Genomic DNA, 20,510 nt, shown 5'->3' with positions numbered 1-20,510 from the left:
TCCCCCAGTCTATTCATATCCCCTAGAATAGTCTTACCCCAACCTGGCACTCTTTGGATGTTTCAGACTACATCTCCCATCAACCCCCAAAACCCTAGCCATCATTGCCCATGGCCAGGGATGTTGGGAAAGCCACTTCCGCATCTCACAGAGGTGGTGTTGTGGGCGTGGCCTGAGCGAACTCTCGCGATAGGGGCTGAGTGCTCAGCCCCCTCGCAAGATTGGAGTCCCCGCCTCTGTCATACCCGGGCCGACCAATAGGGTCGGCCGGGAGGCGGGGCTTCCCTTCTTTTAAATGAGCCGGAGGCGGGAACTCAGCCTCTTGTGCTCTGGAATCGTATCCAAAACACTCGAAGAGCACCAGGTTGGGGGGAAGGCTGGTGTATGTGTGTGTCTTACTATTTAACACACCCTGAGATCCCCTGACAATGAAGGGCAAAATAGAAACTATATATGGTGGAAATGAACTAAAGGCGTTGGAAGCTACAGCAAATGTTACATGCTTCCATTCTGAAATCAATTTTGTTTTTAAAAAAACTGGAGGGGGGAGTGGAATATGGCAGAGCAAGTCCATGGAACCATAAAGGAAAAGAACAAGGGAGAAGCTCTAATCCTTAAAATGAATTGATGTTGTGTCAAGGAGGGTGGCCAACTAGAGAACTGAATGAATAAATCAGCCATCCCCAAACTTCAGCCCTCCAGATGTTTTGGACTACAATTCCCGTCATCCCTGACCACTGGTCCTGTTAGCTAGGGATCATGGGAGTTGTAGGCCAAAACATCTGGAGGGCCGCAGTTTGGGAATGCCTGGAGTAAATGATACGCAAAGCTTTAAATGCTGTAGATATTAGTCAGGGGAGGTCCTGTCATTGGACAGAGTGAGGCAATTGCCTCAGGTGGAAGAAACTGAGGAGAACAGCAGAAAACACCTCAGCTGTTTTTCCTAAGCCGCTTCTCTCCATCAGAGTCCACAGCTATGTGCCCCAGGCCTGTCATACACCCTACAAACTTGCTTGCTGCCCTCAGGTTCACTAAGGAATAAGATTCCACAGGCAATATGTTACGGGGACAAGTTCAAGGTCTTGCTATAAGGCCCTGAACAGCTGGGGACCAAGTTATTTCTGGGAATGCCTTACCTTATATACCCCCTCCTCAGTCACTTCAATCCTAAGGAGAGACACCTTAGCTCAGGCATCCCCAAACTGCGGCCCTCCAGATGTTTTGGCCTACAACTCCCATGATCCCTAGCTAAGAGGACCAGTGGTTGGGGAAGATGGGAACTGTAGTCCAAAATATCTGGAGGGCCAAAGTTTGGGGGTGCCTGCCTTAGCTTCACATGCTCCCAAGGTTCAGCTTTTGTCCATCAAGATTGGTACATTTTAGTGTGGTAGCACCTTCCAGTGAACATCAGGTAGGCACCTACAGTACTGACATTTCGGCACCTGCTTAAAATGAATCTGTCACCCAGAGATGTTGGTGCATAGATTTATTTATTTTGGGTAAATAAAATAAATTGCCAATCTGATCGGCCTATGTATATGGACTCTGGGGTGTCTGGTGGCAGGCAGGATTCATCTTCAAGCAGCAACATGAATTGCGCTGGTCCCGACATTAGCCTTACCTTTCCACACTGCTTGCACTTCCCCTCCTGCCGCCGCCTGTGCACCCAGTGATGTCGGACAAAGTTCTGCAGGGGGGAGGCAGCGGAAGCAAGGAATAAAATTAATAAAAGAAAACACAGCCCAGCATCCGGTGCAGAACTTTGCATTCCAAAGCCACCATTCACATATGGCAGTCTAGAGATTGCCGCTGGCATTGCTGGGAGGCAATTCAGAAAGGAAGGGATAGGAGCTGTCAGCTGTTCTGAAGCACACATAAGAGAGAGATGTTCCATAACAGAAAATAAAAAAGGCATTTAGGAAAACTTTGGCTTTTGGTATTCAAAGCAGTATTCCTCCACATCCCATTTTTTTTAAAAATTAAGTTGTGTGTGCCCCCCATTTATTATAATAATAATTTTATTATTTATATCCATTCTCCAACTGCCTCCAGACACTCACGCAGGACCTTCACTAACTTCACTAGTTCTGATTTGAAGAAGAGATAGAGCTGGTATCATCCCAAACCCCCTGATGATCTCTCCCAGCGACCTCATATAGATATTAAAAAGCATTTGGGAGAGTACGGAGTCCCGAGGCACCCCACAAGCGAGAGCCCTGGGGTCTGAACACTCATCCCTCAAAACCACTTTCTGGACATGGCCCAGGAGGAAGGAGCAGAACCACTGTATAACAGTGCCCCCCCCCAGCTCCCAACTCCTCTAGATGGTCCAGAAGGATGTCATGGTTGATGGTGTCAAAGGCCGCTGAGACATCCAGCAGGACCAGGAAACAGCTTTCATCTTGGTCCCTAGCCCTCCGGAGATCATCGACTAGTGCAACCAAGGCAGTTACAGTTTGATTCTTTCACATGGTTTTACATGCAGTGTGGTTGGTTTTTTTATGCATTGTGATTTGCTGTTATTTCTGTTGGTTATAGTTTAGCAATCATTTATTGTAACTGTTAAGAGCAAATTTCTGTCTATTATTTACAGATATTTTGTGGGATAATTTTATTGTGTACTATTATATTCTAATATACTGTTGAATATTACTTTACTTGATTTAAGTTGATTATTTTGAAGTTATGTTTTTATAATGACTTTGTCGCATTGGATCAGATTATTATAAGGTGTGTGATCCAGCAGACCTGTGTGTGAACTGCTCTATAGGCCTTGCAGGAGCAGGGCTGGACTCCTGTTCCTTTGGGACACTGAGGGCTCGTCCACACTCCTGCTTGTCCCATGCCTAGAAAACATGAGTCCCAAGTGGTCTTGCCATTGTCTCACCACTTTCCCCTAGAGAACGCACACTTTAGCACTAAATCGAAATGACCGGCAAACTGCAGGAAACCAAATCAATGTTTGCTCCAATTCAATGGTCAACTGCGGGTTTTCCTGGGAGAAAGCAGATAGGCAAATGGAATTGTGGATGAGCTCTAAGACTACATATGCACTAAGCGATCTGAAGCACAAAAATGTAGCTTTTCTCAATCCATAATCATTTACACACATCCTCAACATGCTGCTGTCAATCAATCTGCAATGCGGTTTTCTTTTCAGAATGAGCGCAGTTTCTCGTGAAGCACGTATCAGGAGCAAATGATACACAACAGATCTAGTATTCTGTGCTGAATTTCGCATGCTGGAGAGTGCTCGTGAAACTCTGTGATCCCGTGGTCTTCTTCTCCCCTCCCCAGGGGACAACTGAAGCAGCTTCTTCAAGGCATTGCCTTGAATTTGGGACATTATCTGATGAGGGGAGAGAAATGCTGTGTTGGCCAGCAGGCAATGACTTTTTCCACCTGCGTTGCTTTACCCTCCAGCCGTAGAAGCCTTCATAAGTGAGCTGTTTCCATAGGAAGAACTGCGAGGGGAAGGAGACACTGTTTGCCATCAGGGCATGGTTGGTTTCTCACCTGTGCTGCTCCACCTGCAGCCTGAGGAACCTTCAAAGAGGGAGTTGTTGCCATGGGCATTATGTGTATGCATATTTTAATGAGCCAAATAAAATGAAAGTTACGTGTCAAGGAGATGTGGAGAGTGTTTGGGTATTAGCTTAACAGTGCTTAGTTTATTTTTTGGTTGCTATTGTCTTCATGTTTTTTATTTTGTTTTATAGATTATAAATGCTGCATTGATTTGTTAATCATATAATGACTTCTGCTTTAAAGCCACTGTTTGGCTTATTATTCAGTTGTTGCTTTGTTAACAGTGTTTTTTTACACATTGTAACCGTTTCACTGATGACTTGTTAATTATTCTGTATGATTTGCGCTGTATTTGTGATGCTCTATTATGTTTTATTATATCATTATTATTTGTTGTTCGTAAGCTGCTTTGGGGTTCATTCGAATGAAAAGTGGCAGAGAAATATATTTGTTGTACCCTCCCAAGTAGCGATACCTTCTTTTATCTAATAATTTTAAAAATGGTTTATGGTTTATATTTATTGCTTATATTTTAGATTGTTTTATGTATATATGTGTATGCTGGTCGAGAACCGTGACAATAAACTAAACTATAATACAGTAAACCAAAATCAAATCGAGGTCGAAGACTTCTCCCAGACAGCAAGCAAAACAGCCTTTTAAAGTTGTCCAGGGGGCCCTGAAGAAGCCCATTTGAACCATGTCACATGCACCTTTGACATTTTGTATTTATTTTTCTGCTGTGCTTCCCCTGTCTCCTTTCTTCAGCCCCACAAAATATCTCCACCTCCCATGTGGCACTCCTAAACTCCTGCATGTCACAAGAGATGAAGGGGAGGATGCACAGCAGAACCAGGGAGGCGGAAGGCAGTGCTTGCCTGCTGTTTTTAGGATTTAATGGCATATGAACACTCTCTGGTTTGCAGCCTGGCAGATTGCACCAGGAAAAACTGAAAAGTAGAGGAGCAGTTTCCAAAGCTCCACTGGATCTGAAAGTATCCCCCCCCCCCAAAAAAAAGAATGGAGCAGCTGCTTATGGGCCACAATCCTGCAAAGAGACTCATAGGTAACGTTCACAAACCACTCACCTCTCTGGGAGATCTAGAGCCGCCTTCTCGGAAAGTTGGCTTGCAACGAAAGTTAATCTGCCAGGTGGGAAGCAAGCAGACAGGAGTAATAATGGCAGGCCTATCCCCATGATGAAACAGGCCACCCCTCCCAAGCACCCAAAAGGGCTGGTAAAGGGCTGTAACTTAGTTGTAGAGCGTCCACTTTGAATGCAGAAAGTCCTAGGTTTGATCCCTAGTGACATCATCCGGTAGGGCTGCCTGAAATCCTTTAGATTTACAGGCATCCCCAAACTTCAGCCCTCCAGATGTTTTGGACTACAATTCCCATCTTCCCCGACCACTGGTCCTGTTAGCTAGGGATCATGGGAGTTGTAGGCCAAAACATCTGGAGGGCCGCAGTTTGGGGGTGCCTGCTTGAGAACCTCTTCCAGATATTGTAGACAGTACTGAGTGAGGTGGACCGGTGGTCTCCCTTTCCTAGGCCACTTCCTATGTTTCTATAGTTCCAGGCTCAGTATAGTACAGACTCAGTATTGGTCCACGTTGAATGGCATATGTACAACATATGCATATCGTAATAGAGGCCTCTATTATGTGGGGACCTCTATTACGATATGAATATGTTGTACATCGCTTATGACACCAAAGCCAGAACTAGATATTGCAAATCAGAGTTGTTGTACAACTCCCATCATCTCTGACCACTGGTCATGCTGGCTGGGGCTGATGGGAGTTGGAGTCCAATGACATTGCAGGGGTTGGACTAGATGATCCTCAAGGTCCCTTCCAACTCTATAATTCTATGACACCTGGAAGGACACAGTCTCTCCACCTTCAATTGTTCATCCTGTGTGACATCCCAGCCCACGGCAGCAAAGTCTGAGTCTAACCCTGTTTCTGCAACCCTGAAGCCTAGAGAGTCACTTTTGCTTGCTTGTTTGCTTCTTAAGTTGAGATTCGGTGACCAAGCAAAATATACAAGGACTCTTGACCTACATATGGCCTGGAGAATGCATGTCAGCTCGCCCCACTCCAGGCTGTTAAGCTGCCTCAAATGCTACCATTAAGCTTTTGACCCTTCTATAGATCTTGCCAAGATAGGAAAGCTATCTAAATTGTAATCATATTGTTTAAAATTCATCCTAGGTGCTGGGCATTGAGCCAAGCAATGGATTAGCCACTGCCACAAGATAAAGTTTGAGGCAGATTTATATGCCGGAATGACCTTGGAGTTCTTTCCTTTATAAACTAACTAACCTGGCTATTTCAGAATCTTTTGTGTCTGGCGGCATGTGGCTTTCTGCTAGATGTCATCAGTACATATAATTCCCAGTAAAGGCCAGCAATAAAATTCAACCAGCATTTCATTTTAGAACCTCCTGCTCTGCTACCCTCTAATGGTTCCCCTGCTCTGCACAGTAATAGAAAAAAGAAGCCATGTGTATTTTGATATTACACACATATCCACCAATTTTGATTTATGCTAGGGGCCACATTCTAGGGCCACATTCACATCATACATTTAAAGCATTGTCATACCACTTTAAACAGTCATGGCTTCCCCCAAAGAATTCTGGGAGCTGTAGTCTGTTAAGGGCGCTCAGAGCTGTCAGGAGACTCTTTATTTTCCTCCCAGATGGGGTTGCCATATGTCCTACTTTCCCAGTACATGTCCTCTTTTTCAGGATTAAAGTTTCTTTCTGGGCGATTTTTTTAATTTGGCAAAATGCCTGAGTTTTTTGGTTTGGTTTTTTTGTTTACAGTAACCCAAGAAAAAAATTGCTAGTGCATAAGACTCGGATCTAAGGCACTCAGCTAAGCTAGTTAGCAGCAGAGAATCACAGCAGAGCAACATCTTAAACTAGCTTCATACTGTAGAAATCCCTTCTCTTGTAGTTGAACTAAAACGACGCTGACTCTGCCACAAGATCTTGGAGAAGTAGTCTGGGAGGGTAAGAGTTAACATTCCCCTGCCCTTAATGAGAGTCCATATGTACATGCTAAACAGTTGAATTGCTCCGTGCACACTTATGTTCACAAAGATGTGAACATGAGCCCAAATACTTTCATGTGGCAAGTGAGTGAGCAATATGTATTATTATTGTTGTTGTTGTGTATTATTGTTATTATTATTATTATTATTATTATTATTATTATTATTTTGTTGAACGTTATGAACATTGCTACTAGCAATATATCACAGCTTCTATAGCCTACATATAGCAGAGGTATTTAAAACGATAGTCATCATAGCGATCCATAGTTAAAAGTAGAAGTCGGCAAATGTGTTGCCTTTTTTGCTCTTCAAAATATGGCAACCCTCCTCCCAGAGCTACAATTTACTGAGTAGTTTAACAACCAATCCCTTTCCCCAGAGAACTCTGGTGTTTTAGATGAATGGTGTGAATGTGGCCAAAATCTGACTCTAGCATAATCTGTCCATCCCGATTCTACCCAGTGAGGATTTCTGGGTAGCACAAAAACTTGAAGGCCAATCATTTAATTTGTGGAACAAACTTCCATAAGCAAGAGCCTAATTCATCACATTATATTCAGTGCATTTCTGAACAACAAAAACTTTCAGGTAACAAATGCTGCAGGTTCCTGGAAACATTGCTTTCCCCTGGAGACAAGTATGGCTGCTCTTCTAGAATTCATCACTACTAAAAGATTCTTCACATATTCTTTTTTATTTTCTTTTTGCAGGGGTAGTTTATGATGGATAGAGAATCATTGCTATGGTGAAAAGACCTGCCATTGGCCTTACAGGTTGAAATGTCATATATAGTAACATTATGCAAGTAAATAACAGGGTCTTTTGCCTAAGTTTGTTCCCTGGCACAGATATCCCAGCAGGTGGCACCATCTTACCTTATCTAACTGTTCCATGCATGCATTGTGGACGACAATCTTACAAGCGGCACATTTTCTTCGAGGAGCTGATTTCTGAAATATATATAGTACCCATATGCTCATCAATATAGGAGGAGGTAATATGGTGTGGACGTTTTCTTGCTCTTCCACGCTCCCTCCCACTTTTATTCTTGTCATGCAGTCAAGATTTTCTGCTCCTGGTTGACAGTATGCAATTGGACAATGCGCTTTGTTGTCAAAATAATAAAACTTCTACCCTGTCTATCTGCTTCCAAAGGCGACTTACCCAGTAGTTAGGCAAGAAAGATGCAGGTTATAAATAAAAAGCAGTCGTAAACATTGAATTGCCAAGATGTTTGGAACGAATAGTAAATGGTTTCAATTGGTGGTTAGAAAGCAGCTTGCTCAAAGAGAGTACAGTATACAGGCAGGAGTAGCTTGGAAAACGGGATGGAGCCGATACACTAGCTTCCCAACAGGTGGGTCTCTGTTGCTTAAAAGGAGTGAGAAGGGAAGGGGCAAAGTGGTGGGGAGGTCAATGCGGTGCAAATACACCAGCAGAGCCAATCTGGCACTCCTGCTGGTGTGTTTGCACTGTACTAGCATCCCTGCTCCCAAAACCACACCCACCTGCCCATCAGCTGACATCTCTGGGGTTCCGTCTTACCATAGCTGCCAAGTCTCCCATTTTTCGCGGGAAAACCCCGTATTTTAAACCGTTTCCCGCTGGCAGCCCGGATTGGAAAAAATCCCGTAAATCCCCCAGATTTCCTACCTGCCAGGGAGGCTCCATTTTGGGTCCTGGCGCTGCCCATTTTCCGGTGCCCAGGCATGGGTGCCCAGACATGGGTAGTGCGCGGCACCGGAAGTCACTTCTACAGCGTAGAAGCAACTTCTGGTGCCGCGCTACCCATGTATGGGCACTGGAAATCGGGCAGAGCGGCACCAGAAGTTGCTTCTACACATGTCCGGACATGCGTAGAAGCGACTTCCGGTGCCGCACTACCCATGTCTGGGCGCTGGAAATCGGGCAGAGCAGCACCGGAAGTTGCTTCTACACATGTCCGGACATGCGTAGAAGCGACTTCCGGTGCCACGCTACCCATGTCTGGGCACCGGAAATCGGGCGGCGCCGGCACTTCCGGTGCCGCGCCGCTGCTGATCCTGCAATTTTCAGCGGGAGACTTGGCAGCTATGCGTCTTACTGGCTGCTGATTCAGCAGCAAGTTCCTTGCAGGGAATGCCTTCTCAAAGCAGCCCGTTTCAGCCAGCAAGAGTGATTCCTACACAGCTGGGTGCTGCTTCCCAGGCTTGTAATCCAAAGCATCATGTTGAAGGAGGTGGTGTTATACAAACAGTTTCCTACTGTATGCGCAGGGATCATGCAGATCATACATAAAACTATTATGCCGTTATTCCTCTGTGCATTCAGTGAACACATACAGAAGGGAGCAGTGTCAATACAGTAGGCTTCACTGAATACTTGAATGGATGTACCCATCCATCTGTCCACACACCTAGGGCCATATGAACACTAGGGTAGAAATTATGGGAGAAAAAAGAACACTTACAGAGAACTTGACCTGGCAGCTCTCCTCCCCCAGGTAGCACAAGTCCCCAGAAACGTTTGTCTCTAGCCAGAGATGTTCGCCATTCACTGCATTTTCCTGAGAAAATGGAAATGTTTTTTCATTCATTCAGTTAGCTACTCAAAAGGATGGGGAAAAGCAAGCTTCTGTAGTCATTATTAGTAATGTTTAATAGCAAGAAGACCCAAGGTAAACATTTAAGGAGCTGCCTTCAAATTATAAACCAGATTCTCCCTGATCCAGGGTTTTACAATGCAAACCTATGCATACTTACCTGAAAGTAAGCCCTTTTGGACTCAATGGTTCTTACTTCTGGATAAACACTGAAAAGCATATTAAAATTCAGGCATCTCCCTTACTTTATCAAGATCAGCTGTAAGTCTGAGGCACAGTTTGGGGATTTTTTGATATTTGCTTGATCGTTTATTACATTTTTTCAATCTGCTTTTCAAAATGCAAAAAAAGCTGCAGTGACGACCATAAAGCACACCTGGTTGTTGCTTTTTTACAAAAATATAAAACATTCAAGACACATTGAGCCATATTCCATGCACAAGGTTCGTGTCTGAACTTTACCAGTGTGGAAAAAGCCCAGTGTTCTTTTATTTACCACATTCCCCACTTCTCTTTATGAAGCATAACTTTGGAACTATCAACAGATGCTTCCCTCTGCCCAACATCCTTTGACACATTCATATTGCATATTCCAATTTCTCTACTGTTTTCTTCTCCACTAAACAGAATTTCATTTTCCCACTTCATTCTCAGGGCACCGCAGAGAATCTTTAGGATTGTTCTGTGTGAGAGGCTAAGTTTACTTCTTGTTGCCAGGTGGCCAGGGGCAACATGTGCTTTTCTTTCTTTCCAGTAAACATTTCTTCTGCACTTTGCAGCCATGATCCATCATGATGTCTTCCTCCATGCTTCAACTGAAGCATAGACACCCGTGAAGGCTGCAGAGTCTTCGGGTGAAATGGTGTGTTGAATGAATGAAAGAAGATTCACAAACACCCCTTGAGCACATCAAATATAAGTAAGGTAGTTATGACAAAAATCCTGCACTCATCTATGAGAATTTCACCAAAAAATTGATTCACTTTTATTATGTTTGAATGCAATTGCTTTTCTCATCCATTGATGGAAAATGATAGAAGAAGAAGAAGAAGAAGAAGAAGAAGAAGAAGAAGAAGAAGAAGAAGAAGAAGAAGAAGAAGAAGAAGAAGAAGAAGAGGAGGAGGAGGAGGAGGAGGAGGAGGAGGAGGAGGAGGAGGAGGAGGAGGAGGAGGAGGAGATTTTTCAGCACACCACTAATTATAATACATATACATCAATAATTCCAGCATTCATGGGCTCCATTTCTGTTTGTTCCACTCTGCATCCCGTAAGGCTCAGAGAGCATCATTGCCTGCCTTGCTCAAACAGAAGGAACACACCAACCAATTGTGCTAGTCATAAGGAATGTATCAAATATGTCTACTAGTTTTTATCTGATAACTATCCATTACTTGCTTTTAGGACCGCAAAACCCACTATTTATAATAAAACTCAAGAGAAAAGAGACATTTTAGTTCAAACATTCCCATCTTTGCAGACCCAAAAGGCAGATCGGAAAGCATGAAATGCCACAACCATGTATAAAATCAGAATGTAGGGTTGAATTCATGGGTAGACATTATTTGCCAAAGGCATTACATGGTATTTTTTTGAAATGTGCTATGGGGATTGCAAATGGTCAGAAGCAGTTAAGGCTTCCGTTCTTCACATTTGACAGGTGGCGCCTCCAGCAAGTCTGTGCTTCAAGATTTTTGTGTGCATCTATAGATTGGCCTTTCCCACCTTGGTACCCTCCGGACATTTTGGATCATCCTTGCTAGAACGTTTGGAGTTTTAGTCCCAAACATCTGGAGGGCGCCAGGCTAGAGAAGGATGATCTATAGATGGTGGCTTCTGGATTCCTTTTGGCTGGTGAGGGAGAAGGTGCCTACACTGTGTCTCTGAAGAACATTCCATGGTCACATGAGCTTTCTTTGGAACCTTGGTCCCAGGGTATGGTCTGAAGGCACATGAAGCCACCACAATGCTGCAGCCATACAGACCTGGGGTGGGTCAATGGCAGGATGGGTGACCACCTTGGAATTACATGTTCCCAGGTAGGTTCCAAGATTGGGGGGAAGTGAGCGATAGCTAACTAATATTAAGATGAGGATATTTATTTTCAAACAATCATAACCCAGAATAATAACGATGCAGCTTAAAGGGGACTTCAGCTTCCTTCCTGTCATAATGCCAGCTTAATTTCAAACAGAAAATGTATGATGTTCTGCTTTAAGCAAAGGGAATCCAAAACTGCAACATGAGATAAGAAAAAAACCCACAAAGGATTTACGAATCATGTGATCAGAAGATCGTTATTTGAAGTATGGGAAAGAAACAAAGTGCTGTTAGAGACCAAGACCCCATGGTGGATTTCACCAATGGAGGTAATTACAGTAAAAAAGGTGAATATGGAAGGGGAGAGACCAACATATGAGGAACTTTTAAGAAAATCTGAACAAGGTTGGAAATTAAAACCCTATGAAGAGGTCAAAGTCCTTTTGACGAGTTGGTTGCAATACCATCAAATAAATGATATATTCTCAAAAGATAAAAAGATTGGTTTTGAGGAGAGAAGGTCCAAATTTCAAATGGAGTTGCTAGAAGGCAGAACAAAATTGTTGTCTAAAATGTATAATTTGTTGTTAGAATGGTATACTAAAGATGAATTGACAAAAGAGGTAATGATAAAATGGGCAAAAGATTTTGGGCATAATATTGAATATGATGCGTGGTTGAAATTATGGAATCAAACATTAAAATTTACAGCATGTACCGCCTTGAAAGAGAATGTTTGGAAGATTATGTATAGATGGCATTTAACCCCAGTGAAATTAGCTAAAATGTATAGAATGAGTAATAGAATGTGCTGGAAATGCAATGAAAAGGAAGGGGATTTTTATCATATGTGGTGGAAATGTGAAAAGGTTAAAGAATTTTGGGAAATGGTATATAATGAACTGAAAAAGATTTTTAAATATACCTTTCCCAAAAAACCAGAAGTATTTTTGTTAGGAATGATAGGTCAAGAGATAACCAAGGAGGACAATACTTTATTTCTGTATGCGACAACTGCGGCGAGGACATTATTAGCCCAAAAATGGAAGACTCAGGACTTACCGACAATTGGAGAGTGGCAGACAAAGATGATGGACTATGCAGAATTAGCGAGACTGACTAGCAGGATTCGAAACCAGAGGGAAACAAGGTTTCTAAGAGACTGGAGTAAATTTGTGGATTATATGGAAAAGAACTGTAGAAGCTTAAAGACACTTGCAGGCTTGAAATAAATCCTACGAATTGACTTTAAGGACTAGATATAAAGGAACTGCGAGATAAGAACTGATTAGAAAACCTATTGAGGGGAGGGAGGGAAGTCAAGCTCGGCGGAGCATTTTTAATAGAAGATTGTGAGAAGAGTAAAAAGAGTGATGTATGTATTGTGTTGTTATAAATGTTTGTTTGTTTTGTTTAATGTCTTTAAATGTGTTTAATTGGAAAATTTAATAAATCGTTATAAAAAAAACTGCAACATGATACAAAATGCATTGATCACGCCTAATATTTTGGCTTCTGCTCTGCAAAAAGAAAAAGAAAAAAAGTCACGAGCAATATTGTTGCTTTCCAACCAGATGGTGTCCAACAGCAGATTACTTTCAATCAACTGCATAGCTTTGTGTCTTTTAAAACCATTTTCAATATACAGCACTGATAGTTTCAGTGTGCTGAAAGAGGAATTACTTTCTCTTTTACTATAAAGGTAGCTTGTTAAAGAAATGGGGCAGACCAATGAAAAAAAGGACAACTTCTTACTCTATTTCACCAAATCCTTTAACTTGCTCTGTGATGTGAAGTAGCTTTTTCCAAAACAACATTATTTAAACTACTGTATATATAGAGGGGGGGAGGGTGTCAGAAAAAAACTTATTGCAACCAGGCCATCAAAACTATTTTTTAAAGAGAAGATTGGAACAATATTTACATTGAAAAGAGTCTTCCTGTCTTTCCCTATTCTAGTGCATGTAGTTTCTTCATTACACCCCTAGCTAGATTTTTTTTCTAAAGGTAAGCATGGCCTATTTCTACAATCCAGTTGGGAAGAAATCTCGTTTCTCTTCATGTAGACGTCCTTGAAAAGGTGACAGCACTGGATTCTCAATTGCCCTTGTAAATTACACCACCATTCCCACGAGGGAAAACGTAAAAGGGAGCTTCATCAAGAGCCTACTATGTTGGTCCTCCGCAGTCAAATATAGCTTCCTAGGCCACTGAAGGTACGATTTAAATTGTGCTCTTTTTTTTCAGCCAACAGACCTATCAATGCTTAAACTTAGAGACTGTCGTATTTCCTTATATCCTGTCATGATCCCTGTGATCAGCCAAGAGTGACCCCTCAGTCAGAATATCCATCGTAATATTCACCTGAATGGCAAAGACAACAGGGAGAGGCAAGCTTATCTTTACTGCTTCCACCAATTGACATCCAGGAGGGATGATACAGTTGTCCCCTATCTGAATAAGCCATGTTTCCCCAATATATAGCTTTCTTCTTGAAAAACAGATTCTAGGCTTTGTAGATTATGAAGCTAAGCCTGTGAGCAAGGTTCTCTTCATTCATTTTGGGATAAGCCAGACTGTTCCAGGCTTTTAAAATGTTATATTTATCTCACCTTCCCTCCCAGGAGTTCAATCTGGCACACCTCCCCATTCCCCCATTTTATGCTAAGAGCAATGCTGTGAGGTAGGTCAGGTTGAGAGATGGCAATGGGCTCAAGGGCGCCCAGGGAGCTTCATGGTGGAGTGAAGATTTAAACCCTGGTATTCCGGGTCTTAGTTCAGCACACTGTGACAATTACATCACACGGATGCTCTCTCTCTCATTTTAGTTAATGAATGAAGTCACAGCAATTACTGACATTTAGGAAAGCAGATCTAGACAATTAGACAAAGACAGTGTGCACACTCCCATTTATTCTGCATTCGGTTCACTCTCACTGCTGGTTTGGAAAACGGTGTACACACTATGTCAGACCCAATCCATATCCTGTATCTGTGCTGTAATTTATTATGAAGTACAGCTTTTTCATGCCTTTTCCTGCTTTGATCTGAACAGAGTAAAAGAATGACCTAACTGTGCTTTAAGCCGGTCAAATCCCCTCCAACATTTTGGGAGAGAAAATTGGCACACACACACCCTGCATCATCCCGCCACTCCCGTCATTCGCCTGCTCGCGCCCGCCTCTCTTGCCACCCACCCACTCACACCCTCCCTCAAGCACCCACTCGCTGCCACCTGTCCACTCTCTCCCTCACCGTCCCATCTTCTGACCACTTGCCAGCCGCCATTGCCCACCAACCCATCACCTCTGCCGCCTCCACCACCTCGGGCAATGCTATCATGGCCTTGGGTGAAGCCACTGCAGCCTTGGGGGAGGTTGGCAAAGCTGGCACACCCTCAGGTGAAGCCAGTGCGGTCCTGTGTTTTTGTCAGTCCAGGGTGCCCTGCTTAAAACGGGACATCTGCACAATATGTAATGTGTGAAAAATCTAAGGGAAGGTTACAGGGACACACCCTTTGCCCACAGAAGACTATTGTTGGTTCTTTTTAAAGTCTTTTGTGAGGGTCTTCCTTGGTGGAGAAGTGATTGCCAATAGGAAAAACATTAGGTATCCAGGATCTTAGAGTAGCTGTGACTGGACAAAAGCTGCCCCTTACCTGTCTCCCAAATGCAAAGGTATCGGGAAAGAAGGGAGACTAACACAGGTCTTCTTTCATACCCTGTCTACATAAAGAAGAAATTCTAGGGGTTTCCTGCCATGCAACACTCTTGACAGCCTTCAATTATTCAAACGCCAACCTACAGTTATTTGAACTCTGTCTACTAGAAATGTCAACCAAGCTATTATATGCACCAAGGACATAACAGTACTAAATATCCAGAACAAAAAGGAAACACCTACACTCCATTCTAGTGCCATTCTGAGCTCCTTCACTGGGCCGTTGGTGATGGCAATGTTGTGGTTTTGAACAGGAGCCAAATGCTGAAGGCCGGATCTGGAAATTGCTTTCCTGCAAGAAGAAAAAAGAAGGAAATCTGAAATGGCTGAAGCTGTATTTCCAGATTATTCCATTTTACCCTTATTAATCTATACAAAGGAAACCAAGGGATGTACTGTACAGTTGAATAATTCATTGTTCCACAAACAGTGTAGGTAATGACTCTTCCATGGATTCTGTGTGTCTTCCTTCTGCATAGGGTTGCCCTGCTTAACCCTTTCCATACATTCGATATCTGTGAATGGTGGTTGGGTGGGGGTGGAGAGCTACTGATGTACTAATGGATCTGTGATCTGGACCTGCTTCCATCCACTCTGGGGAAATCCCAGATCAATCCAAATTGGCCTGATTTGGTCTTGGATCTTTGATTTGTCCAATGTCAGTTCACGTCCCCTACAAACACAACAGCAGTGTTTCAGGGAAGTGGAATAATGATTCATTTCATAACTACCATTCAGTAAAGTAAAACATTCAATTTTAAAAAAAATTCAGCCAAGAGCAAGTAACTAAAAATAGTTACAATAACTATGAACGAACAATATAACAATGAACAAAATGCAATGAACACATTTAACACAATGTGTGTATTTAAATATAAAGATACACAGAGACGCATCTTCTCTATTTTCTGCAATAGGCTTTAGCTAGGCTGATGTTCCGGCTCACCCACAATATGAACCTGAAACATTTTCTACTTCTCTTGGCTTAAAAGAGATAAATGTGACTTCCTGAAAATGCTACAAATGCTGTTGGGTGGAGCGTCACCCAAAGGCACTTCCAACATAGCTAGGATAGAATGCCAAGCAATCCTAAGGCCAGTAACTGCAACCTCAACCTCTAACCTCTCTTGTGGACATTCAGCATGTTCACATTACTCACGCCAAGGCTCTCTGTATCCCTACACCCATCCTGTTCTATTTATGTATTGCAATGATGCAAATGCTTGTCGCCTGTTTCTTCTTCTCTTTCTGTACGTCTAACTCACGGGTTGCCAACATGATACTCTGATGATGCTGTTGGACTCCAACTCCCTTCCAAGCCCCAGTCAACACAGCCAATGGTCCAGGATGATGGGAGTTGTAGTCCAACAACATCTGGAAGGCAACATGCTGGCTATTCTGATCCAGAATATGTAGCTGACAGTATTGTAATGCTAGTGGAAGCCCATGCAAGGACTTCTACGAGTGCAACCAGGCTTCTCTCCATCCCACCTCACCCCACCATCCTCTACCTGCACCCCAAATTTGCTCAGTCAGGAGAACCTTCAGAATTGGGGAGGGGAGGGGAGAGCTTGTTCCATCAGGAAAGCAGCAAGCCTTGTGCTGACGGAGCTATCTCCTTAGCCCTGTGCTGAATCCCTCCCACTGTGCCCAAGCAGAATGAATGTGTACCTGATGCGCACAGTACAAAATGCCCTTCTCTCCACTGTTGAGACAATTCTTTAAGTCCAACTGCGTAAGACGGATCCTTTGCTGTCTAATAACAACGTTGCCTTCTCATTACAATGGATGGTTTTGAATTATATTTTTGGTTGCAAGTAACTGGGAAATCAATTTTGAAAAATGTTTTTTTAAAAAAGAAGAAGACACAAGCAAGCTCTGGGATTGCACTCACCAAGAGAGGGCAGACAGAGCCAATTTATACATTATGAATTGGCCCTGAAATGTGCCACTAGCACACGAGGAGTGTACAGAGAGAGGCAGAAGTTCTAGCAGCAGCTTCTGTGAGCAGAAATTCCCTGACCCTTCATGGGCCCCGTGCATGGAAGGGGGTATCCTTCTTGCACAGAACACTATGCGCACACCCAAAATGGATAAGTGAACAGTTAATTAACAGTCACAGTTATTTTTTTGCACTTATCCAAACTGATTCTTCCTGTGTCCATTGGACCATTCTAAACAAGCAGGGGGGAGAGGATACCCACCCAACATATTTCTCTCCTCAGTACTGGCCCAGGACAGTTTGCTAAAAGGCCTCCCCACCACCACCATGGCAAATATTTTAAAACAAGGTCTGGGAACGTTTTTCAGTCCAAAGGTTACATTGCCTCATGAGCAGCCCACACGGTACTCTTCTTCCAGGCAAGCAAGACAGTTAAAGGACACTCTCCAGCCAGGTAAAAAGGAGTGTGCAGAATCAGGCCAGTGAGGGCTATGACGGGAGTGTGTTCTAGGCTGAGGCCTGTGGGCCAGGTAGCAAGACCTGGGGGGGGGGCTATATATGTGACTCCTGAGTCTTAGGTTTCCCAAACCTGCTTTAAAAGGTCTTGCCACACCCTGCACCTTCTATCTAACTTATGGGGCACAAAAGGTGATACAGGTGGTAGCCATTTTAGGCATGTCCAATTGACACTTGACCACTGACACCACTGGGACCCAGAAGAGTGGGAATAGGGGCAGAAAGGGGTGGGGCGGGAGCTGAATAGGGTGGGATGGGGTGGGCTTATGCGTGCCTTACCAATGCGTGTAGGGGCCCGGAACAGAACCCCCTCACAAAATGGTCACTGCCCATATATAAATAAATAATCTCTCCCTTTTCTTTCATGGTGCCAACTGAAGCAGGTTTCAAGCCCTTGCTGTGCAAAAGCCCCGATTCTTCTCTTCTTTGCTTTCTTGTTTCGAAAAACCAAGGTCAAACATATGTCATTTCTCTTAACATATGACTCCCTCTCAGTTCCATTTGTTTAAAACAGGCTGACGAACACAGTGCCCTCAAGATAAGTTGCTGGACTACAAGTCCTCTCATGATGGCTATGACCGATGGCATACCCTCCAATATTTCTCCCAGGAAAACAGGGACGTCCCATTCCATAATGATAATGTAATTATTTACACCCCACACATCTTACTGGGTTGCCCCAGCCACTCTGGGCAGTTTCCAACATATATAAAAACAAAATAAAACATTAAGGGGGGGGAACCCTTCACTATACAGGATTGCCTTCAGACAGCTCAGAAGTCGGATAACTCCATGCCCTCCAACATTTCTCCAATGAAAATAGGGACATCCTAAGGAAAAGTGGGACATTCCAGGATCAAATCAGAAACCGGGACGGCTTCTCTAAATCAGGGGACGTCCCTGGAAAATAGGATCCACCATTATTTCTGGAGTTTATATAATTTGGCATGTGAATGGTTGGTATTAGGAATTGTAATATAATTTGGCATTGATATAATGATATAATTGGATTATTGTAATTGAAAACTAATAAAAAATATTATCAAAAAAAGCAACACCTTTATTTCTGGAGAGCATCACGTTGGCTACCCTTGGTCTAGATTAAAACGTTAGCTGCCACTCTGACAAGCAAGCAAACGAAAAGGCTAATAAGTAGCACTTCTGCCTTGGCAACAGGAAGCAATGCTGCAGAACTTGTGATTGACAAACAGAACCCCATTCCAACTGTATGTCATAAGGCAGGCATCCCCAAACTGTGGCCCTCCAGATGTTTTGGCCTACAACTCCCATTATCCCTAGCTAACAGGACCAGTGGTCAGAGAAGATGGGAATTGTAGTCCAAAACATCTGGAGGGCTGAGGTTTGGGGGTGTCTGTCATAAGGCCTAAGCATTCTAACAGTGTCTCCCCCCCCCCCCAAGAAAAACAAACAGGTTTTTTTTCCCACAATAGCATTTCAATAATAGCTATTTACAAATGGCCACCTGTTGGGGCTTCTTTAGCTGTGATTCCTGCGTTACAGGTGGTCCCTGGGATCTCTTCCAATCCAACAATTCTATGAAATTGTATAAATCTCTCAAATTAGGTAGCACTAAAGGTCAGGAGTTCCAGGGCATGCACAAAAAGCCAGATTGAGAGAGAAAGAGGCACTCGTTAAATAACACATTTCCAAATATATTTCTTTGCCACCTCATTATCATCCAGCTGGCTTTCTGTACTACAGTATGTCGGAGAAATGTCTGCTTATTAGCAATGTTCTAGCACACCAGCCCACTTTGGATGAAACAATAAACTATGACTGGTCATTATGAGAACCTTTTGCATCAATTCATGGGTGGGCTTGCTACTTGCTCTCCCTTCTCCTCTTCCTCTCATGATGGAAGCAGATGTAAAATTTCTGGTCATGATTTGGCGAAAGAATTTTTCCCTTTTCATCCAAATACAGGAAACCATGGTTTGTCCAAACCATAAAGGTAAAGGTAAAGGGGCCCCTGACCATCAGGTCCAGTCATGTCCAACTCTGGGGTTGCGGTGCTCATCTTGCTCTATAGGCCGAGGGAGCCAGTGTTTGTCCACAGACAGCTTCCGGGTCATGTGGCCAGCATGACAAAGCTGCTTCTGGCAAACCAGAGCAGTGCACAGAAACGCCGTTTACCTTCCCGCCGGAGCGGTCCCTATTTATCTACTTGCACTTTGATGCGCTTTCGAATTGCTAGATGGGCAGGAGCTGGGACCAAGCAACGGGAGCTCACCCCATTGCAGGGATTTGAACCGCCGACCTTCTGATCAGCAAGCCCTAGACTCTGTGGTTTAACGCACAGCGCCACCTGGGTCCCTTAACTATGGTTTGTCCAAACCATACTTACCGGTAAATAACATACCAGGATGGAAACCCTCCACCTGTTGCAATTAGGGAGAGTTTGAATGTGCATTTCCTCCCTCTGTGACAATAATGACTATATTAGGGCTGTAACCCTTAATCAATTTTAGAGTAATTGACTACAAAACTTTTAAACTGACTAACAGGTCATGCCTGATGAATTCAGCAACTTACATATTTACAGAAATTGCAGCTGCCTGCGCTATCTTAGAAGAGGCATTTCCCGTATACATATGTCATCTAAAAATATTCAGAACTATTGTTTTAGTTCTTTAAAAGTAGATGCAGAGTTAATCAAACAACTAAAACTAATTTAATTAGATGACTAAAAATGACCCTTAATTGGGTGAAACCATTACTATATATTGATTGCAGTAAGCCTTTAAGAAAAATCAATTACTCGATTCCATCCCCCATCATTCCTGGCTGTTGGCCTTGTTGGGTGTGACTGATGGAAGTACTGTAGTATCTAGACAGGTTCCCCATTCCCTGTTCTAAAGTGAGTTGTATTCAATTCTATTAATTAGCAGCCCTAGGGAACTGAATAACAAAAGGAAAAGAATAAATAATAAAAGTGAATAATTAACATGGTAAATTCTTCAGCCAATATCATTCCCAGAATCATTGTTAAACAAATTGCTGTGGCTGCGTTATTTGCTACAGCTCATCCAAAATCTAATCCTGAACTGGATTTCGCGGGCATCCCAATGTCTACCCAGCCTCCAACAATAAACTATCAAT

The 20,510-nt window shown here is 43.2% G+C and overlaps 1 protein-coding gene across 1 annotated transcript in view; it reads right to left on the bottom strand.

The window, feature by feature from the left end:
- Positions 1 to 15,220, bottom strand: part of DGKI (diacylglycerol kinase iota) — a 146,632-nt gene extending 131,412 nt beyond the window's left edge. The window contains exons 1-5 of the mRNA XM_088652247.1: positions 15,116 to 15,220; positions 9,044 to 9,139; positions 7,470 to 7,544; positions 4,617 to 4,673; positions 1,622 to 1,687 (exon numbers count right to left, since the gene is read on the bottom strand). Coding sequence (XP_088508373.1) covers positions 1,622 to 1,687; positions 4,617 to 4,673; positions 7,470 to 7,544; positions 9,044 to 9,139; positions 15,116 to 15,133 — 312 coding nt within the window. The 5' untranslated portion in view covers positions 15,134 to 15,220. The remainder of the gene's footprint in view (positions 1 to 1,621; positions 1,688 to 4,616; positions 4,674 to 7,469; positions 7,545 to 9,043; positions 9,140 to 15,115) is intronic.
- Positions 15,221 to 20,510: the final 5,290 nt, after the last annotated feature.

Source organism: Zootoca vivipara, chromosome 9 (genome assembly GCF_965207765.1).
Source record: "Zootoca vivipara chromosome 9, rZooViv2.hap1.1, whole genome shotgun sequence".
Taxonomy (NCBI): domain Eukaryota; kingdom Metazoa; phylum Chordata; class Lepidosauria; order Squamata; family Lacertidae; genus Zootoca; species Zootoca vivipara.
The sequence above is the reverse complement of the archived record's forward strand: the minus strand, read 5'-3'. Positions and strand labels throughout refer to the sequence as shown.